The sequence below is a fragment of the Dermacentor andersoni genome, chromosome 8 (assembly GCF_023375885.2).
Source record: "Dermacentor andersoni chromosome 8, qqDerAnde1_hic_scaffold, whole genome shotgun sequence".
NCBI classification, from domain to species: Eukaryota; Metazoa; Arthropoda; class Arachnida; order Ixodida; family Ixodidae; genus Dermacentor; species Dermacentor andersoni.
The window spans coordinates 117,453,874-117,477,115 of record NC_092821.1 but is presented as its reverse complement, the minus strand read 5'-3'; the positions used below and the strand labels follow the sequence as shown (position 1 = coordinate 117,477,115).

The following is a 23,242-nucleotide window of genomic DNA, read 5'->3' as shown; positions in this document are numbered from 1 at the left end:
GATTTTTTTTTATTTCTGTTTTTCTCAAGCATAGCTTCTTTAATGTCTCACATATTGTGCTCAGAACTGTGTCCCTTCCACTCATTCTATTATCGTCTCTTTTTTTCCCTGAATGCAGGAGATTCAGAGTGCACAAAAACTATCAAGAAGTGATAAGTAACCAGATACGATTATTATTCATGGACAAATCAGCAGAGTGAAAGCTTGTTCACGAATATTTCCCTTGCGAAGGACCAGAATCGACACCGTAACAAAGGGAGTTTACTCCCTTTGTATTTATGCTACACATGTACTCGGCTCATGAAAGATGCGTACAGACTGATACAAATTTACAGGCAATACGAAATTTTGTCATATGGGCTATTTTCTAGCTTTTTCTAAGCGTTTGTGTCTCGCGGTCGACCAGGCTAAGGGACACGTTGCGGTAATCGAGGGTTGCCTGTTGCTTCGCAAGACACCACGTGATAGCTCATCTAAATAGGTCGGCAAAGGTCGAACATAGGATGCCTCCGGAGCCGAGTTTTTGGCAAGTGATTTCTTCGTCAGCTACTGAAAACAAATTCTCGCGCCAAGTAGTAATCAATCTCTTCTTCGAGTACTCGTTACAACTTCAAGTAGTTAACTTCATGTGAGACACTGTGTTGTATGAAGATATATTCCGGGCATCACGTCCACTTTTTCCATGTATTTCGTTCCAGGGCGCTGGCCACACTTCAGCCGCTTTGCATGAAGAAGGCACGGCAAGTGAAGAAGCCATGGAAAATGAAGATGACACTGAAAATGAGGAGGACGCAGAAATGGAAGATGGCACCGAAAGAAAAGACGGCATGGAAAGTGAACAGGCGGCAGCAAGTGAAGAGAGCGCAGGAGGTGAAGAGAGTAAGTTCCGTTTGCAAATATATTTAACCTTATCACATTTCCAGTTATAAGCTGTTCCGCAAACGTTCAGCGCGAATGTTTGACATGTCGAAGTTTAGACGATCGTTTCATGTTCGGAACGCGAGGGTGGCAGCCCCTGTGCATGGCTTAAGGGGGAATTAGGGTCACGAAAACTTTTTTTTTAATTTTTGAACATATGTTGCCTAGATTTTGTGTGCCGATATATTGTGGAATTGTCATTTCAAATTTGTATTTAGATTTATATCCCACTTGAAACAAGACATATGACAGAATACAATAGTCATAATTAGGTCATTTCTTACGGGCTTTCCTAGTAATTTCTCATTAAAATAAAGCGTTTTTTAAGAATATGCTGACATTTCGAAAGGCCCACTGCACATCCTAATGCTAAGCAAATACCAATGAAGTAATTAGCGTACATTTCATCTACGTAATAACGGGAAGCTTTAGGATGAAGCTGTGATATTACTAAAAAAAACTTAGTTCACTGAAATTAATTGAAGCAAACGTATGGCCGCATGGCAAAAGCACCTGACGAAAGAAACTTGACAAAATTACCTGTAAAATTTCACTACAAGTACCTCTTTTGTCTATATGGGAAACCTTTACGCTCTAGGATGTTGCCCAGGCGTTGCTGAGCACAAGAGCACCAAATTTACTGAAATAGATTCATGAAAAAACTTTCATAAGGCAAAGGCGCGTGAAGAAAAAACACATCCAAAAGTCTCTTTCAAGTTTTAACCTTCAAGCGTCGCTGACTGAACACCAGCCTCATGATTGGTTCGTTTTGTATTGACGCAATGCTGAAACATGAAACTTTCAGAATACATCTAATCTTGCGTGCTGCTTAACAAATATGCAATCTTCTTTAAAGTCGATAAAATAAAGTAGTTACGATTCTTCTTGTGTTCAAATTTCGCATGCGACTTGCAAAAATGTACTGCAACAGGTATGTTCCTGGATGTTCAAAACTGCAAGTTAGCACTTGGGTGCTTGTATATGTAGTTTAGCCAAGGCTATGGAATTCTAAAGGTGCATGCAGCTTTGCAAATGTGAATTCTGGTTGGTGATTTCTATAAAATTTCAGAATATTTCAGTGTCCTAAGACACTTTATCATATTTTTTGTGCACTCTGACTCGCCTGCATTCAGGGTAAAAAAGAGACGATAATGGAATGAGTAGAAGGGACACAGATCTGAACCCAAAATGGGAGACATTAAAAAAGCTACACTTGAACTTGAGAAAAGACATAGAACTAAAAGAAACTACCAAAATAGAAATTACGAGTTTCAATACCGGGAAATAATGATTACAATATATTTCAAAACGCGAAATTCTTCCGCTGATAGACATGAGGTGCATGTATAGGCTCCTAACAGAATCTGGAATGCACCAGCGCGAACCCGCGTACACGTGAATAGGCACGTGAATAGGCACGTGAATAGGCACGTGAATAGGCACGTGAATAGGCACGTGAATAGGCACGTGAATAGGCACGTGAATAGGCACGTTTACTTTGGAGACCTGCGTGCAGGTCTCCAAAGTAAACCTGCGTGCAGGTCTCCAAAGTAAACCTGCACGCAGGGATAGAGTGCAGCGGTTAGTTTCGCCGGCTAAGTTATTGCCGGTGCGCGGGGACCTACCCAGGGGGGAGGGAGGGGGGGGCTTATGGGACTACAGCCGCCCCCCCCCCCCTCTCTTGAAATCTTATCCTGCTGTCCATGCACCGCCGATCAAAACAACCTCATGCGTCAAAAATCATTCTGTTCTGTATGGAATGTCTAGGATGTCTTTTTCACGCTCGAACAGACATTTCAGCGCGCACATTGCGAACTCAAACTCGATTTCGCGGTAACGCCCGTGCACGGGAAGCCAATACAGGAAGGAGCCCCATCCGAGCGCAGAGATTCAAGGGCGTTCCGATGGCGAGTGGGCTCGTCGAGCTTCTGAAACTCGAAATTTCTATTTTAGTAGTTTTTTTTTATTTCTATGTTTCTATTTCTATGTCTCACATATTGTGCTCAGAACTGTGTCCCTTCCTCTTATTCTATTATCGTCTCTTTTTTTCCCTCAATGCAGGAGATTCATAGAGCACAAGAACTATGATGAAGTGTCTTAGGACATAAAAATATTTTGAAACATTTCACACCTTGGATGTGAAATGTTTGTGAATTCTGATGTGCGACTTTCCTAAAGTCGTACATCAGAATGTTCAAGGAAACAAGCCAAATCAACGCACTATCAGATAACTACGTTCTTATTTATTTTTGAATTTTGACTTTTATTGGCGAACACATTGGGCCTCTTCAATTTTCCAGTTCTCGCTACCCGCAGGCAGCCAGAGCCAGCCAAAGCGCATGCTCCTCCTTACTCATGTTGCCCGACCACCACGTTCGTTTTTCTCTGGCCGAGTGGATTTTCGCCTGGCAGTGTTTGAGACGATTTCCGGCTCGCAGACGAAAAAAAAAAAAAAAACAAAGGCCGCTCGCCGTCATCACTCTGGCGACTCGAAGGATTGCAACGCGTTCGTTTGACTGCGACCTCTCCGTTTGCAGCATCTTTGGCAATGGCAATGTAGCTAATATGTATTTGATCGCTCTACGTATTTTATAAGCGGCCGAACTGCAATATGAACCAGACCCCCCCCCCCCCCCCCCCCCCCCCCTAGCACCCCGAACAGAATTTCTGGCAACGCCACTGCCGGTGCGGTATGAGATTGCGCAACGTAGTGACTTATCTCTGGCGTGATCTTGTCAGCTCGTCTGAACCTTCGGATAACCGCCTCCTCTTTCTTGCCGTAGGAAGCAGGGACTGCTTGCACTTTGATTTTCGCGGACACGTGTTCAGTTCGAAAAAAAAATTTTTTTTTAGTGAGGGTCGATTTGACGCTTAGGTTCGTAATACGATGAAGAAACGGCGTATCAGCGCTTTTCGAAGCAACCCGCGGCCAGGCCTAGCAGATAGGCTGTTTGCTAGCCTTAGTAGTCATAGCAACAGCCACTCAGAAGGCGCCTCCCAGAGCATTGGCGCACTGAGCCAATACGAGGGCCGCGGCCATCACGAGCTTCGTCAGACCGGCCCCTGATTGCTTTACGTTTGCGCTCTTTCTATGCGGCCATCGTTGGCTAGGGTGCGGGGAACGCATAAAGGCGGCGCTCAGAGGTGGGAAAAACGGAATAGCTTCGTGAACTCCGGTGTTTCGGCGCGATTTTGGGGTTGTTTCTCGCCGTCCGCGCTAACAAAATAATTTTTTTTCGGACACTTGGGGCGCATTTCGGAGCTAATCATTTTCATACGGTGCCCGCGCCTCCCCTTAAACAGCGAGGTTTAGTTTATCGGCCCGTTGACTACTTGAAGTACGGAGAGCCTAGATTGCAGCCTCCGAAATCTACTCGAGGCCTTGGAAATCCACGTTTCGTAGTTCATACGGGCACGCCTATCAATTGCTTGTTTTTTTTCGGCACTCGGGCAACCGTCATCTTATCGATACGGGCAAGATGCATATTAATGTATCTGAACTCCCTCGAATGTTGTCGCCAATCCAATGGCGAGAGAACCATGTCTAGTCGACTTTCACGCGGTTTGCAAATAGTGGTGCACGTCCTCGAATTGGCGCGAGCACCGGCGATTATACACCGGAACGTTCTACGAGTTCTACAAGCCGCGCTGCTAACCCAGCGATCAGATTTTGGCCATCGAACATGGTGTTCGGCAAGCGTCACTCATCTCATTGTGTTCTTTTGCGGCGCACAAGTTAATATCCTTACATCACGCGCCTGGCAGGGGCTTAATCTTAATTGCCTAGACAACGCGACAATGCTCTCTGCGATGCCTTGTTCCTGTGTGCTTGGTCGGCATCACCGACGCCACCATCCGGCGGCGTGTTCCGTCGGCTTGGCCGTGAAAGCAGTTCTGCATGCTTGATAACCGACCTGGTCGTCACATGTTTCCGCTACCACCACATTAAAAACTTGGTGGAGCTAACTAATTAACTTCCCTATAGAAACACCGGTGTTTAGTGGGTGGAAAGGAAAGTTCATTATGTAGAACTGTCGCACCTTTTTTTTTGGCAATGACGTATGCCCTGCGCGACGCAGGCAGCCTACAACGTGGAGACGGTGGCTATTCCATTTCGCGCCACCAGGAGGAAAATCACGGCAGTTCTTCTTGGGAACGTGTGTGTGGCACGGCCACTGAACACATCACAGAACAGCAGAAGTGCGCTCCACATGCAATGCGCAAGAAAGCAGGATGCTTCGTGCATTCCTCACCTCACAGCCCTGATCCTCTTCATTTCCATGAGGACATCGGAGCTTCTGAACCGGACGAAAATCTGAGCTCCAAGCTCAGTAAAGTGTTTTCTCCGACATCTTTGCTAGCCATCTTTGAACAGTTTGGAAAATGCTCGAATGAAGGACTCTCGTTCTTCGAGCTTTTCGGAACAGACATCATGAGGAACATAACCGTGACTGTCCTAAGCGAGAAGAGTCCCTGGCTTGGCCTCGTCGACGATGGTGTCGGCGCACCAAGGTTCAGCGGGCTGCAAAAGCTCGGTGAGGAACCCGCCCCGAACATCGACGACGAGGTGAAAGGGAAGCTGGGAGCGTTTGCCCTGCCAATTCTAAAAGGAGGATTGTTCAAGGAGCTGGCGGACAAGGTGAGTGGCTCGAAGGAAACGAGGTTAAGGAAGGAAGCGGGAAATTATTCTTGGAGTCGAACGGGCATTGTTTAGTGTGTAGACTGTCAGTCAGTCGAAGGCTCTGACGAAGGCTGGTCCTTCAGCCGAAACGTTGGACGTTGGCTATGTTACCGGAGTGAGCCACGTTTTGAGTATATGCATGTTCCCCCCCTTTTTTTTTTGCTTCTTATGATACACCTGTTTATGGATTGGATCGGTTTTTTTTTTGCTTCTTATGATATACCTGTTTATGGATTGGTTTGGATTGGAGACTACACACGAGAGACATGCTGCTTGCAGAACAAGCAAAACAGGAACGGCATGCCTCGTATACACGTAGATCTATATGCAGGCTTGCTTTGCTCGTTGGCGGAGTGGGTGACATGCACCACACAGTTGCAATGGGATTAAAGCACTATTGACTGACATCTGGGGGCGTGTTGGTTAATTCGCTCAGGAACTCGTGGGCTCAGCGCAACAGCCGCGACTTGCCAGCAACAGAATCATTCGCAACAGGCCTCGAGAATTCAGTGTCATTATGCGTTATATTAAACGACCATTCGATCATATCGGATAGTGAATTTGGGAGTCGCATAAGATCTAAATAATAAATAGTATTTGATGTGACTTCTATACTTATGCTTCATTTCACATGTTGGCGCAATGAAGAAAATTGCCAGACCGACCATAAAAATTACATGAGTATTTATCTTTCGAGTGACCCCAATTCAGATTCAGTACACATAGGTAATATCCTTTCTCTTAACTCTGTTGTTCAAATTAGCGTCCATTCATTCCCATCATTTCGTCTCTCCTTAAGCCGCATTGGTAGTCTTGGGGTCTATTCAATCCAGAGTGTACTAGAATTGGTCTACAGTCTAGTACCATCCGTGACAAGGCTCCAGCACAGGGCTGTCGGTCGAAGCTGCCATGCGCGTGCGTTTGAGCATGGCAGCACCATGAAGAAAGGTGTGGCAGTGCCGCATTTGATAACTGCAAACACCCTTAATCCTTCTCTTTCCCCGACCTTATGGGCGCGGCTGTGATTGGCTTGCCGCGCGTGCCACTGCCTTTCATGTAACACAACCAGAGGGCGCTCACATCCACGCATCCCGTTTCTTGGTGGAGCCACCCACCGTCCCGTCGCAAAGGCGACGCTCATAGCATCCATCCATCCATCCCGGTCGGCGCTGCCGCGGCATCTTCTTAAGTGACGAAAATGCAGATGCTGGTCTGTGGAGGTCACGTGCTGAGCTTCGATAGTGTAAAGATTACAATCATCTGGTGCGTTTATTTTAAAATAAATTTAATTATGGGTTTGCGTGCCAAAATCACAATCTGATTAAGAGGCACGTCGTGTTGGAGGACTCCCGAAATTTGGACCACCTGGGGTTCTTTAACGTGCACCTATATCTATGTAAACGAGTGCTTTCCACCCCTATCGAAATGCGGTGGCCGTGGCCGGGATTCGAGGACGTGACCTCGTCATTAGCCGCATAACCCCATAGCTATTAAGCAACCACGGCGGGTAGCCAGAAGAGAGCGCTTGGATCTGGCATCTCAATAGTATACTCGCCACCTTATGCAGAAAGAACACGTAAATACGCGCCATCAAAATGGCTCCAAAGTATGCACCCAGCGTCGAGGACACCCAGGCCCGAAAGAAGCGTAGCCCCGAATAGGAGCGCCTTCGATACGCAGCAAAAAATGGTGCAGACCGCACGTGTGTTCACCACATAAAGTTATAATGTTTGAATTGCGTACAGCCCCATAATTCAGAAAATGTTTAACACTTATGCCACGATGCGATGTGCCATGTGAGGCAATGATAGTACTCAGTCCGCTCAGGCATTATGAACAATGAGGCACAACAAAAGCTCAAGCGAAGGCGCCTGGCTGTATGTTCTGTGGAGTGCGCGGACAAAAATCAGTGCTGCACTCGAGGTAACTTGTAACATCAACTCGCCACTCTCGTATTGGACTCAACTCTGAAGAAGTGAGAAAATATGGACAACGGAAGCAATTGGTAACACGTTGCGTACTGTCCATATATACATAACTTATATTTATACAGTTCTGTCCCCCTACAGCGTGCGTCAGAATCAGATTGGGGCTATGCAACGTAAAACCGATTGGCGTGCGAGTTCCACAGGTCGCAAAACTGCCGCTTCATAACGCTAATTGTTAGAGGTAACCAATAAGCTTCCCAGCAGCAATGCGAAGATCTACCATGAAGCTGTCGTTTGATCCAATATCTTATAATTAACTTTTACCGAAGCACACCTTAGAATCAACTTAGAATGAAGTACTTAGATCAAGAACTTATATGACCAGCATAAGATCAGCCACATTTGAAAAAAGCAGGGAAGATGCGTAGTTTTTATGGAAATATCTTGTACCGCAAAATTGGACCTTGCTAAGAAATAAGTTAAAGATGGTATGTGTAAAATTTGAAAAAAAAATTATGGTGTTGAAATAAAATTACTTTGCTGCCACATCTTTATATGCTAATATAGAAAAAGAACATTTTGTTTTAGTCGGTATCGATATACGCAAATATTGGACTATTCCCGTTGATTGTCCCTAATGTTGATTTAGGTGAATTCCTGCTAAATAATTTCTTTAAAGTGAGGCTATGGGGAACGCTCCCCTTTGAAGGAAACTCGTTAAGCTTTGTAATCGCTAGTACTCGTCTTTATCGTTCTGTCAGGTTGCACTTCCTGATGTAATATTTTCGGAAAATAGGCTCTTGACTAAATACTTGAGTGAAACTTTCGTATTTTTTCCTTTTTGTGTTGAATTCATCTGTTTGCTTTTCACCTCGCAGGCGGAGGCGTCAATAAAAAACATCTCTGTCATTCACCACATACGGCGAAAAATCGAGGAGCTCTTGTCATATTCCACATCGGTAAGCCTGCTTTTCCTTGTCACAGCATGCTCTTTGGTTCTTACGCGGTCACTGAAATCTTGGTTCGAAATTAATAGAGCGTATACATCGACATCTTTTCATAGGGCATTACAACGCTTTTTTTAGAGAATCTTGTTGCATCGATGCAAGCTGAAGTACCTACGTCAGTTTGTTTAGACAGGAAAGGGAGTTTGTAATTTGTTCCATGTTAATCGTAAAATGTCCTACTTGAAACTGTGCCCCCTCGTATCAATCAATACCTTGGTATCCCCATTTCTGCCAACCTTTCTTGGAATGCCAACAATCAATAAAAACATACAGCCAGCTGCGTCCTCGAGCCCATTCGACGTGTTCTTTTTTAGATGACCTGGTGCACCTAGGATTCTTATACACAAAACTCTTCGCTAGATAAGTCTAGTAGACTGTGTGAGTGCTGGACTCTTGTAATGCGTATACTCGTTTATTCGAAATGGTCGATAATTGTAGCGATGTTTTGAGATTTTGAGCCACTAGTTCAAGTGAAATGAACTTAACGCCTTAAGCTATCAAACATAGCAAATTGCCGCTGAATATCTGCTACGTGTTGTGCAACGAGCGATGTCCCCTACCCGCATCAACAGCCACTACAGAAAAGCCAGATGCAATATTTGTGCCCATGTGCTTTTGTATCCTCAAAACTGCATAGTTGTTAGGTTGCAAATAGGTTTCTCATAATGCATATACTGTGTATAAACTATGTATATACTATGTATATATTATGTATATACTATGTATATACTATTTCAAGGTAATGCCGATGAATTGTGATGATTCGTGGGCCCAACGACTCAGATATAGGTAGCAAAGTCGTACACAAGAGATCTATCAACGACAGATGGCAAAAATTACGCTTACAATTAGACAAGGCGCTGAGCATTTCTATTACTGTCCACGCAATCCACGGCTCAAGCAAAATGTTACAGCGCGTGTCCTCACTGACGGTACGACGAGTCTCAATAAATTTCTTCGTAATATGGTCACTCGCAGTACTTAGCGACGATGTTGGAGACGACGAACTGTTCACACAAAATGTAGAATACTAGCGAGACTTGAAGAACTTAAAAAAAAAAAAAAATCTGGTATCCAACGTGTTCTCTCGCAGTGCCCACCTGCACTGCACACGTTTATTCCTTTTTTTTCTACAAAGAGCCGGAGACACGCCAATAACGGCTGGTGTTCTACTGTCGGCGACTCGGAGCACACGTGACGGGCAGGAGTGAGGACTTCTTTGAGACGATTCCGAAGCTTAGCATCAACCACAGATATATATACTTTGAGGAGGTTCCCACGTGTGGGCAAGGTCAGAAGAGGATTTTTGCGTCGGGTGATGGACGAGATGGGGGAGATTGGGAGAAGCGGCGATGTGGCGAAGGAGAGCGGCTAGATCGGGTGAGCAGAGAAGTGTCGCCATAATTTACTGACTGCGTTTGCAGAGGGAAGCGAGGAGCGGAATGAGCGCCGTAGGCCAGGAGGTCGAATGCCACGAAGAGCGTCAGTGACGTGTAATACCGCCGACACGGCCACAAGTGAAGCAGATAGGCCTGTTGTCCGGAGTGCACCATTCAGCCGCGTTGCGATACTGCGTAGGAGCAGATAGGTTAGGGATGCGTATGACAGTGCTGGAGGAAGTGTAGTCAGGCCGATTAATTTGGCAGGCATTGGTCAATACAAGGTTGGCTAATTCCTGGCGCAGGACGGACTGGATCAGTGGGACGGTCGCCTGGCAATTGTCGGGGCCATGGGTTGGGGTCGTGACAGAAGACGCGGCTTCCATTTCACGTCGGATGATGTGTACGATGTCATCAGAGCTTTTGGGCGTGGGCGAACTGCGGAGGTCTTCGCAGGTGTGCGTAGCGGCCGTGTTGGGAAGGCGGTGAAATGGGTGCGCAATGTGCAGGGTTTAGGCTTGTTCAAACCGCCGGCATTCGGTTGTAGCGATGTCTTGCACAGTGGAACAATTCTTGAACACAAGGAGGTGGAAGGAATCATCTGCTATGCCCTTAAGGACATGTGCGACTTTATATGGTTCAGACATCTTCGGATCCACTTTGCGGCATAGAGTGAGCACGTCCTGGATGTACGTGAGGTAGGACTCAGTGCAAGTCTTGACACGGGGAGCTACGTCTTTTTGGGCGGCGCGTTGACGTCTGACAACCTTGCCAAACAAATCCTGGAGCTTCTGTTTACAAATGCCTCAGCTCGTAAGTTCCTCGTCGTGTGTCTGAAACCAGACGCTTGCCGTTTCCGCGAGGTAAAATATCAAAGTAGCGAGCATTATGGTCTGGTTCCAGTGGTTGCTGGCGCTCACCCGCTCATATAGTGAAGCGAATCTTCAACATCAGTGTTGTCGGAGCCAGAAAAGGTTCCAGGGTCGCGGAGCTGTGCGAGAATGACGGTGGGCGTCATTGACGACGTGCCCGAAGCATCCTCGCCTTGAGCTGGCATTCTAGACGCAGCCAAGGAGCGCCCGCTGCGTAAATCCGTCTTGATAGTGATTCCGTAGCTGACGAGATGGTAGACAGCGCGCGTAGCCCAGAGCGTCGTCGTCTTCGGACCGAGCTTAGCACTTCTTCGTCAGCGTGTGACAATATCGTACTCAACAAGGTTGAAGCTCTCTATTTTATATGAATTTTAGGGTGTAGACGGTACCATACGCTCCGATACCTTGATTTACGCACAGCTTCGGTGTTTGCAAGTTTCTGAGGAACTGTATTGTAGACGAGTCGCAAGTTCGCCGGCGAAAATTTATTTAAAATACCAGTTATACAAGTCTAGCGTTCTATAGCTAATTTTTTCATGCTTCGCAGTCTATTAGAAGCTTAGCATCGATCAGATACATGCTCGCCAGGGTCAATCAGAGCCGTAACAGACAAGCCATTCACGTAGGACACTACAGTCCAAGTCAGCGTAAAACTGGCTTCGGAGGTTGGCAACACAGTATGAGGGTTTCCCAGGCACGCGCAGACTTCTTTGCTTTGCTCCACAAGCAGTCTGTTTATCAGAATGCAAGTGGCCCAGGCGTGTCTACAATGAGCGATACTGATGTTCAGGCAGCCACTCTTACAAGTCACTTGCCGCACTTAAAACATGACGGTCTGGCTGTGGTCATTTGTTCCGTACAGCAAGCGAGCACTTCCTATACTATTTTGCATGAACCGTCATGCAAAATAGTATAGGAGGTCCCCCAAATACTTCCTGATATATCACCACCGAGCTCATTTGCCAAACATGATTGGGCCTAAGTGATACTAAAGAACCGCACTCGGAACTCGGAAAACTCGTCAATTTGGCCTATGACATATTTTCTTGTCTTATTTAGGAGCAAATACCAGGCAAAAATTTCATAATATAGATCCTAAATAGTGTGGTGCCATTTCGGAAAACTCCAATGGCCCCTCATATGTACCATTGTTTTTCGCTTATTCTATTTAGAGGAAAGTTTTTCCTCTATTACTACATAGTTATCCGATATTTAAAAAGTACTGCTTGAGATGTCCGACCAAGCGGCTGAGATAGTTGGCTTCGAATGAAACTTCCTTCTTTTACGGTGTGGGAATTATCCGAGCTCGGGTTCAGAATTAATTCGTAGCTCCACTCCCGAGCACAAGTACCGATATTTAGGAGTTATTTCTATTACTTTTAAAGGCGGGTGGTTCGTTGCAATTTTTCACATTGTAGAAACGTATCAAAATGCAGAGCCATGGGCACTACAATTTGAGCAGACATTTTTGGTGCTACGCTCAGTTTTAGATAAATGCCTTCGTATCGAGTAGGATGATTTCAAAACCGCAATACAACATCCCATATATATGTTCAGAATGGTCGGTGCCGACATATCGCAAAAATTTTGTGCCGGCCACTGTGAAAATCGGTGAGCAAATATGTTTTTGCTGTACCCCGAATGCCTATTTTTTACTATTCTGGGACAGTCGTCGAAGAAACATATGGATTTTAAAATATGTTCAAAAAGCCTTCCTCTGAGTAGACACCTACAACACAACAAATTTGGCACATGTAACGTGCTTATGCTTTAGAACGGCGCGGTAGAGTAAGCAATCTTGAAAATGGCTACGCTGCATTTTAGTTCAGTGAGAGCGTTTCGTAATGTCCCATTAAAATACTTTTTTTCTTCCTCACTGCTCTAAAGTCTCAACCGGACCTGCAGAGGACTGGCACGGCGGTTCGCAGTGTGCTGAAAAGAAAAGACTCGTTCATCGGCCTCCTGGTGAGAACAACGAACTAGCAAACTCTTTAGAATGTCCCTGTTGAGTAAGCAATCATCAAATAAATGACGTAATAGAAAGGATACTCATCCTCTTAATGTCCTCTAGTGTCATCGGTAATATAGCAGTTCCAAAGATCATATTTACATGCTCAGCCATATTTGCAGCTCCGTAGTAACTGATGCAGTGCAGCTTGAAATAAAAAGGCAGAGCTTATTGTCCATTCTTGGCACGAAAACGCAGAATATTAGGCTGCAACACGACGACGCAAAGTACAACCCAAACGCCAGCTATCAACTGAAAAGTGGCACAAAGACAGATTAGAACCGACAGTAAACCCGTATGCAGTATATTTCCATAACCTGTTGCTGGATTGGTTTTGCGTCCTGCTTGTCTTCGCCACTCTCAGAGGTTGCAGCTGGTTGTCAGTCTTTTTGCTGGGCTTGTTTTATGGTGACCAGCATTCTTTGCATATTTCAGCCAACTTGAGTCTGTCTGTCTGTGTCTGTCTGTCTGTCTGTCTGTCTGTCTGTCTGTCTGTCTGTCTGTCTGTCTGTCTGTCTGTCTGTCTGTCTGTCTGTCTGTCTGTCTGTCTTGTCTGTCTTGTCTGTCTTGTCTGTCTTGTCTGTCTGTCCGTGTGTCTGTCTGTATGTCTGTATGTCTGTATGTCTGCGTCTGTCTGTCTGTCTGTCTGTGTGTCTGTCTGTCTCTCACTTCACTGACCCTGGCTAAGTTTAGCATGGTCTGGTCTCTTACGCCTAATCCGTGACTCAACTTCTTACTACCTGTGGCCACTAGAGGCATGTACTCGGGGTTGTGATGCCGTCGTGCTCCCTTCCATCATTGTCAATTTTTCATGCTGGCATGAAGACACTGTCGTCGTATCATCCTCATCATTTGAAAAACGCGATCCTTTTGTTTGTCATGCCTTCATTGTTACGCAGTTGTCATTCCATCGAAGTCATTTCTTCATGGTCATGCTTTCGAAATTAGTCTGGCATCAATCGATCGTGATTATACCACCATCGTCATGCCATCGGCATCACTGCGTCGTTACCATGCCTTCGTTGTCACACCGTCGTAGTTATGCCATCGTGGTTCTTGCAAAGCCATTACACCAGCTTCGTCATCAATTCTGGTCATTCGCCATCGCCACACCATCATCTTCATAAAGAGGATTGGCTGAAATTTTTCTTGGGAGCGGTTCTATCATAAGAAATGCCTGAACTCTGGCCCAGATTCCTAATTGCCTTCAGAAATATTGTGTCGCTACATTGATTGAGCCCTACGAGATGGATCCTGCCATAACTGTTTCTTTTGTGCATATTTTGTGCACTCGCCTTTCCGTGTACGAAAATGTCCGAAAATGAAGCCGGACCTGGGCTACCATTGAAGGGCACAAGAAAATATAAGCTTGTATGCAAGAAAAAAAAACTTTTCTCACTGGTTTACGAGGCATCATTATTTTGCGGAAAAACTCTTTCACGTTTATGTTAGTGTTACTGGCTTCAATATCGAGCCTGACAGTGTTGCCATATTCTTGTAGTTCGCATTAAGAAGACTCACCCGAAAAATTCACTTACGTGCGCTGCTAATTTCCGACATTTGCATTCAGAGAACAATAGTACTCGACATATACACGGGTGCCAGCTGACTAGGCTCTATTTCAAGAGTGAAGTGGGGGTGAACAATGGCGTCACTTCTGCTTGTAAAGAGCTATTGGAGCTTACTATCCGGGAATTTTTGAACCCGAGTGATCCTTACCAACTCCTTCAGGTTTGCTTTTTTAAATGCATAGTCTGGAATTTTCTTCATACCAATAATTCAGGCAGCTTTAAGCGGGGGACTCAATCCATGGTTCTCGTTCCGTTGTTCTCGTTTATCTTATCGTCTTTAATTTCCATCTCCCGCCTTCCCCGTGTTTTCCCTGGAACACTATTTTAGGGCATTTCACTGGAGGCACTAGATAAAAACATTTGCAATCTAATAGCCCCGAATCTTCCTGTGCCCAATAATGATTTAAACAACGTAGCCAATAGCGACTTTTAACAATATTAAAAACCGCGAAGTAATCTGCTCTGTAGCCTGAACTTGTGTCTGCCGGATGAAGGAGCGTAAGTTTGTGTGCATTGATGCGTCGGGTAGTGCTGAACTATGCTGAATTAAAAATGTCCTACTTATGGATTGCATTCCTTAAAAAAAGCAGTGGTGAATGGCTGATGAGGCGGCCACTCCTGAAAGCCTTTTATGGAAACGTCGAGAAAAGCTATCCCTCATGAAGTTGGTTGAGAAATATTTAGAGAACGGCACACCGTCTAGTGTTGGCCGTAGCGGTGCGCTCAAGGCTGTTGTAGTGAGCGGTAGCGTATTTGCGGAAGGAGCATGCCAGAAAGAACGCCACTTACTTCTGCAAAAAAGGATTTCTGCAAAAAAAAAAAAAAAATAATTTTGCTTCGTGCAGCGACTTCTCAAGGCTTCTTAGAAATGTTGGTTAGCTGTTTACTCTATGACAGCAGATTGAGCTCGAAAATGTGCTTGCTGTGTTGTTTTTATCCTTTAATCCTTCGTCGTCAGCGTGTAGTCAGCCAACTGCATCATTCTCACCATGTGTGGATCAACAGCTCCCGCCTTTGCGAACACTTCTAAAGACATTGAAATCGACAATCGCCGAACTTCACGAGCCCTCTTTCTTGCTTCCTTGCGGTAGCTCCAAAATGAAGACAATTAGGCAAGTGCGTTTGATTGGGATTTGGTCAACGAAAGTAATTAAGGGAAATGGCTACTAATAAAAAAGCCGCTTGGAGTTGATTATTGCCCCGAGAGACCGAATTCATGTCCCTGCGGCAATGTGCAGTCGAGAGTTGGGCGCTCCAATCATGTGGTACATTCGGCTGGTACTTGAGGCACTAACTTTTATCATCATCATCATCATCATCATCAGCCTGGTTACGCCCACTGCAGGGCAAAGGCCTCTCCCATACTTCTCCAACTGCCCCGGTCATGTACTTTTATACTGCAACGATACTGAGGCCACTCCCCATTGGAGGCAGAGAAAGCGTGACCGAGCTGCATGTGCAGCAGCTCGCCAGGGCAATACGGGAAGAGGAAGCACACCTGCACGTGTCGCCGCACTGCATGGCACCGACTCGCCGCCATGGCAGAGGCCACGCCAACAATCGATGTTACAGGAGCCACGTGACCGGAATTCCGCCGTATGTCCGTCGAGCTCCCAGGTCGAATGTTATCAGAGAGCTCGATTTCACCCAGCTGAATGTAATGCGCGCTGCCAAAACTCCCTGGAGTGCTTTCCGTCAATTTGGACAAAATTGCAAAATAATGCAGAAAAACTGATAGTACGTGTTGCACCTTCGCCATGTTCCAGTGGGCTATGCAATGCAGTCTATGCAATGCGAACTTTGCTAGTGGTTCTGCGCTGCATTTAAGGCTAAAACATTGTCAATAATTTTTGTATGAATGTCATGAAAGGTTCTGCGCTCCAGAGAAAATTTATAACATGCACTCTATTGAGCTGATAACGCAGGTTACATCAATGGTTATGTACTGCTTTTCAGAGTGGGATCAGCCAACGTGCGCAGGAACTTGATGAAGCTTTCGACGTTAACGGAAAGAGTTTTTATGTAAGTTATGTCTCATTCACTACTGATTTGTGCATGAAAGAGGCAGCATCGTCCGCGATCATTCCGCTTGGTCGTGAGGTGGTGTCCCACCACGTCCCACCATATATATATATATATATATACGTGGGCCGCATCTCCATGGGAGCGAAATGCGAAAACACCCGGGCACATAAATTTCGGTGCAGGTGCTCCAAATTTCCAGAGTCACCTACTATGGCGTGCCCCATCATCAGATCGGTACTTAGGCACGGACAACCCCATAACCTAATTTCCAATTAAGTTTATTTATTTATAATTAAGTTTAATTACCCAAGTGTTTCATTATTGGCTGAGGACCGCAAGTTTTATTCGCACATTTGTACAGCACTTCAGAAACCACCGATAGAGTACGATATGTCACACGTAGTCCTTTTTTTCCGGGTTGCAAAGCCCGCGAAATTGGAAGAAAGCTACGTGACGGAGCGCGTGCGTGGTGGTATCGCGACGCTCTCAAGCGTGCGTTCGGTGAAGGTCGGCTTTCGTTGGACGACGGCGAAAATGCGTGCTCCTGGCCGAGCTCTGCCGATGAGATAAAGAACGCCCTGCCGCTGCCAGTCACGATGCAGCCGACCATGTTTAGCGAACGCACGCTTGCAAGCAGCACAATACCGCCGCGTAAACGCTCCGTCGCGTAGATTTTTATGCGTTGCGTATTGCAATCACTCAGTTCAGCCCTTGGGCGCGGCCGGGCAGCCACCATTGGGGGTATGAGCCATCATAGCGGCTCATACCCCTACACTAGAGTTTTATGCGTTGCATATTGCAATCACTCAGTTCAGCCCTTGGGCGCGGCCGGGCAGCCACCATTGACCTTTAGCGCAACCACGTGACGTGACGTCACGAGAGCCGGAGGAAAAGCTGGGCCCCAACACAATATGCAACGCATTCTTGGCTTATCCGAGCTAAGCCTGGCCATTGTTCATACTTCGCCTACTTTCTCTGGAACCCGGAAACTCGATCGGTGGTTTCTGAAGGTGCTCTACAAATCCGCGTTATATGCGTGGGGCCCTTAGCCAATAATTAAAAGGTAGGGTAATTAAGCTTAATTAATTAGTGAGTTATGGGAAAAACAAGAATTGTCTGAGTTACTAATAGGCTATTGCGAACAGTATGCGATCGGTTCAATTCGCTTCGGACGGGCCTGTCATTTTTATATTCCTGGCTGAAGTTATGTGGGACACCCCATATACGTGCCCTATCAATAAACACCTTGACATTATATATATTGTAGCGTTCCTATTTCAGCAAATCATTCGTTTCACTTAGCGGATTTCTGGCTCGTTTAGTGGCGGAGGCGCAATTTTGATCCTATTCTTAAGCTTATTTGAGATCAGCAAGTTATGGTGCTGGCTTTCCTTCGGTTCGTTACTGCCGCTTAGTCAAAGTAAGCGCATCTGGATGCGACCTTGCCTTCACAAAGGTATGCGGTTGTCGCCCTATCCGACTTCCTCTTGAACAACCAGCCGCAAACTTATTCGCGAAATTATCCTTGCCCTACACGGGTCACCGAGAAATGTCGTGTATCAATTCTGGCCCAGCGAGAGCCGATGCGATTCTGATTGGGTGACTAATGCGGTGGTTGTCACAATTGTCTCTGCCGAGTTAAATTTCCTTGCAGGCGCAAGTACGCTTTTTAAGTAATCTGTGTATTTATTTAGTCGTGTATTTACGTCTTCTTCGTCTTGGCGCCGCAGTGAAGCGAAAGTGTGCATATTTTCTCTGTAAAATAAATATCAGAACTTAAAATGTATATGCGCCAAACAGTATCGAGCCAATTTTAAAACTTGATTCTGCTTCATTTACCGCTTCAGGAAGTTGTCATTTTTGAACACTTATTATACATGCTCGAGCTTAAATAAGGCAGTCGTATGCACGAAATGGTGCATTTTGCAAGATGCCTGCAATAAACACTTTGCGCTGGCTCGACCATTTGCTTCATGTGAGGATTTCTCATGCTAGCGAGGCCGCCACCGTAATAAACAATTGGAGTTGTATTACGACTTATGTACAACCCAAACCCACACACGCACTTTTGAAAGACGCGGTAGGGAAGGGCTCGGAAGTAATTTCGATCATTTGCTCTCTCTTAATGTCGAATAACGCGATCGCCTTTGTAAAATACCACCCGACGAGAACGCTGCTACCGGTAATCGAATCTGACTTCCTGCTGCGAGTGAAATTTGATCCTATATGCGATCTCGGCGACTGTAGTAAATGATAGCCCCCCCCCCCCCCCCCCCCCCTCAGCCAGTGGAATATTAAGTAAATGCCAGCTAGGTATAGCTTTATGGGCATCCCCTGTGCGTCTCCCAGTGCAAATCTCGGCCGGCGGAAATCTCGCGGACCCACCGTGGTTGCTTAGTGGCTATGGTGTTTGGTTGCCAAGCAAAAGGTCGCGGGTTAAAAGACCAGCCACTGCAGCCGCATATCGATGGGGGCGAAATGAGAAAACACCGTTGTACATAAATTTAGGTGCATGGTAAGAAGCACAGGTGGTCGATATTTCCGGAGCCTCCAACTATGGCTGCCTCATAAGGCGTGCCTCATAATGAGATCGTTGTTTTGGCACCCAAAACCCCATTATTTAATTATCGATTACTTTTAAATTATGCACACAGTGTACCTAGAGGCCAAGTTAGAGAAATATATCCGGACTGTCTGAGGGTGTCCAAAAATAGGGTGTGGGATTTGAGAAGCCAAGATTTTCACCTCTCCCGCAGGAGGTCATCAAGGAAAACGTCCACGCATGGGAAAAAATGCGGCTCGATCTTGGGGAATCCATGAAGACCATACGTGACGTGGGACTCGGAGCAGAAACTGGATTCGCCTACGACGTCGAAGATTTCTTCAACCACGTTAAAGCAGAGGCGAGTCGTTATTACATGCTTCTGCACGGAGCTTCTTCAGTGCAGATGCTTCACGAGGAACGATCTTTCAACACGTCAAACATTACAAACATTTTCGTAATGATTTTTATTATATTATAACAGGTGAAACTCACCTTTATTAACGGTAATGGGTATATTAGTATATGGGTATATTGATGGGTATTAGAGATGTATATTAATTTTTTTGTCAGACATAAAGCTGACAATGCCTAGACCTAATTAGGACTACTGAACAAGTTATAGTTCCAATCCAGAGGAGCCTCCATTTCGAGCTGTTTTTAGTAGTTTGTGGCGACAGTAAATACATGGACACTGTAGGCGAACTTCTGCCATCGGCGTTGAAGGGCTATGCAATTGTCGCCGCGCGCTATAGGCTGTACGGGCAAGTGAAAGCGTGTGAGGGTGAGCCGCCAATCGCGGCTGTCTTGCGCACGCAACGGAGGAACCCGGGGAGCCGTCTTCCATCACGCGCTGCTCCGTGGGGGAGTGTACGGAGGAGGGGCGGGGCGTTCTTCCCTCGCCAGCCCTGCCGGCTGCATACTGAAAGCCACCTGCGATGGGTACAGAGACGCCACGTGCCGTGTTTTGGTGGCTTAGTTCGCGTTGATGCGAGGGGCAGCGCGGAGTTCACTGCTGCTGCTGTGCTTTCTTATTGAAGCGTTTCGTCAGTGAGTGATCGCGGTCGTCTGGTGTGGTGTGTTCATGCCTTTATGAGCCTGACAATATGCTTGTTAATCTAGTTCGTATGGCTATGTCTACAACTTAATTCGTTGCAGCGGACTTGCTGTCGTAACGGATGCATAGCCTTTCGGGCGAAACTGCAACTTTCTTTATACGAGAACTCCAATATAACCGCTGCCTGTACCGCTCGCCGGCACTGATTAAGCCTTTAGTATCTCCATCTCACAAAATGTATGTTTAAATAAATGAAACTACATTAGTATTCACACAGGAACTTCTTTGAGTTCCCCAAGTAGGCGTAAGCATTGTGCCATTTGGTCATCTCCGCACAGCCTAGTGTCATTATCAGTGTTACGAACCCGCCGTGGTTGCTCAGTGGCTATGGTGTTGGGCTGCTGAGCACGAGGTCGCGGGATCGAATCCCGGCCACGGCGGCCGGATTTGGATGGAGCCGAGATGCGAAAGCGCCGTGTACTTAAATTTTTATAAACGTTATAGAACTCCAGGTGGTCCAAACTTCCGGAGTCCCTCACCACAGCCTGCCTCATCGCAGCGTTTGTCTAATAATTAAATCAACGAATGAAATTAACGAAATTAATGAACGCCCAGCCAAGTATGAACGGATCTCACTCGATGACCGTGAACGGTCGCTCTTAGCAACGCTGAAGGACAGATGAAAGCCACCTGCGATGGGTACAGGGTACAGGAGCGAGCAGTTCGTGCTGCATTTAGCTTCAACGCGTCTTTCGATGGAGCCGAGATGCGAAAGCGCCGTGTACTTAATTTAATATAGACGTTAAAGAACCCCAGGTGGTCCAAACTTCCGGAGTCCCTTACCACGGCCTGCCTCATAATCAGATCCTCGTTTTGGCACCAGTAATCTGGGCTCACCCAGCTTTGCACCCACCACGATTTATCGCCAAGATGCAGCGCGTAGTCGGCATTAGCACTCAGCTGCGCGGCAGCCATGGGCAATCACGGCCAAGCTGGAGGAGAAAGCGGCTGCTCACTTTTCCCCGCTAGGGCATGCCACTTCAGCGGCCCCGTCCTTCATCCTGCGAGGCGCTATCACGCGTCCTCAAACGTTGGGTGCGAGGGAAGAAGCTGCGCATCAAGCCACGATCATTCTATAGTCAAACTCGCACGCATTCCCTCGAACTAACAGCTTTCGATGCGCTCGGCCTGGTAGGGTGTTACAGCACCTTGACTTCACATGAAACATAATGGCGATAAACAGCGAAAATTTCCCTGGTGTGTCGTTATAATTGCTGTCGCAGTAAAGTGACCAACACATGTAAGTATTTGCAACTTCTCTTGAACTGCTACAGCTTCAGACGGGTGCTTATAAGCCAGTCGAGGAAAAGCAACAGATACTGATCCTCACGGTTCCTGCATGTGGAGTGGTAGAAGAGGGCCTTTACATGTTCAGCAAAAAGAACCATTATACTACAAACGTGGGGCGCTGAGCAGTGTTCTGGAGACACTCGGGACAATATTTGGACCATAGGCTTGTAAAAAAAGTGAAAAGTTAATGTATTAGTAGGAGCATGTCCTGAAAACTTAAACGGGTGCTTATAAGCCAGTCGAGGAAAAGCAGCAGATATTGATTCTCACGGTTCCTGCATGTGGTGTGGTAGAAGAGGGCCTTTGCATGTTCAGCAAAAAGAACCATTGTACTACAAACGTGGGGCGCTGAGCAGTCTTCTGGAGACACTCGGGACAATATTTGGACCATAACCTTGTAAAAAAAGTGAAAAGTTAATGTATTAGTAGAAGCATGTCCTTGTGTGACTTTGTTGCAAGTACCAAAGGGTCATTCGATTCCATTCGAACATCCTTGCGACATATATATTTGACATATCAGGGAAATGAAGTAGCTGTACTCGTAATATTCCAAGAAGCTATTTTTTAACTTTTCAAGGTCTGATAAAACATCAACGGGCGCAACAAGCGCAGTGTTTTGAGTAGTAGTTGTCATGCACGGCTGAAATGATTTGCGTCTGTTACCTTACTGTGTAAAGAATAACAAAATTTTGATAGCCTTTTATAAAATTTTAGAGGCAGCTTTTGTGGGAAAGATGGGGACAGGCCCATCTCAGTGCTCGAAGAATTTTAAAATTTCAGCGTTCCGTCTAGGCAATTTTGAAAGAACGCGTGCCGGTAGCTCCAGAAAGTCGGACGTACTATAGATCAGAAGCCAATACCCCGCGACGTTCTGCGGAACGAGTTTCTCAAGGGGCATTTTCGTCTAGCAAATAAAAGATGGTTTGCAATGACGTCCTGATCATTACGCTTAAAGACTTCTTATTAAAAAAGATTGTCGCAGCATAGAAAACAGTCACCTACATGCCAGCAGAAACATGCTAGTAATGTGTACTCTTGTAAAATCACTCGTTTACATAATTCACGTTTCAGGTGCGCACTAGGGTGGGAGACTGCAGGGCTTTGTACGCTTTGTACAGGAGCACGGTGAGCACTGTGTGTGACCAAGGTGTTAGGCCGTTGGTAAGTACCGTCTAATCAGTACGCGAATTCTTCACAACTACATTGCATGTTAAGAACGCTACTGAAAGCGAGCATGCGCACTTTGAACACAACTTTGAACCTCGCACACCACGCTCCAATGTGCGCTTAATAATTATAATAATAATGATAAAAAATATTTCGAAAACTGCCAAATAACATGAACAGGCCGGTCTAAATGTCAGTTGGCTTGTAGGATCATGCCTATGAATAATATACGTAGCGAAACAGACACGTAAAATGATGATACATGTGGAGCAAAAAAAATGAAAAAAAATTGGAAAAAAGATAACTTTTGGTTATACGGCTTAAAACAAACATTTCACCATGGCTCCTTTAAGAATTCTTCCAGCGTGCTTTTCGGTAGCGCGCTAAATCAATGTCCTGCACATATGCACAGCGTCTGGCATACACTGTGGCTAAACGAGCAACTAAGTAACGGATGTCTTCTTTAGGTACTCTCGTGGCGGCACTTTTTCGTTTAGCTGTGGAATTCCTAAATTGTTTGATAACTGTTTCGATAAGCAATCATTGAAAATTCGCTAGACCAAGTTCACAGAAGATATTTGCAGCTGGTACTGTTGCTGAATTGTAGGCAGGAATTTTAAGAATATTTTTGTGAATATTGACGCGAAATAAGTTTGCACGTGTTGACACGGGACCCTTAAGGCGAGAACGACGAAGTTGTGGTTGCGTGTGGACTCTCCGAGGACCAGCCAATCTGT

The 23,242-nt window shown here is 45.9% G+C and overlaps 2 protein-coding genes across 7 annotated transcripts in view; one reads left to right on the top strand and one right to left on the bottom strand.

Moving 5' to 3' along the window:
* LOC129384330 (uncharacterized) overlaps window positions 1–23,242 on the bottom strand; it is a 463,248-nt gene that overhangs the window by 59,084 nt on the left and 380,922 nt on the right. The gene's annotated exons all lie outside the window — the stretch shown is intronic.
* Window positions 1–23,242, top strand: part of LOC129384396 (uncharacterized) — a 76,171-nt gene that overhangs the window by 39,971 nt on the left and 12,958 nt on the right. For 3 of the 4 annotated variants that reach the window (XM_072289852.1, XM_072289851.1, XM_072289853.1), the window contains 7 exons: window positions 699–879; window positions 4,998–5,557; window positions 8,406–8,486; window positions 12,673–12,750; window positions 16,321–16,386; window positions 19,146–19,292; window positions 22,410–22,499. In XM_072289852.1, the coding sequence (XP_072145953.1) occupies window positions 699–879; window positions 4,998–5,557; window positions 8,406–8,486; window positions 12,673–12,750; window positions 16,321–16,386; window positions 19,146–19,292; window positions 22,410–22,499 (1,203 nt within the window). The remainder of the gene's footprint in view (window positions 1–698; window positions 880–4,997; window positions 5,558–8,405; window positions 8,487–12,672; window positions 12,751–16,320; window positions 16,387–19,145; window positions 19,293–22,409; window positions 22,500–23,242) is intronic. The other variant, XM_072289855.1, reaches the window with a different exon arrangement.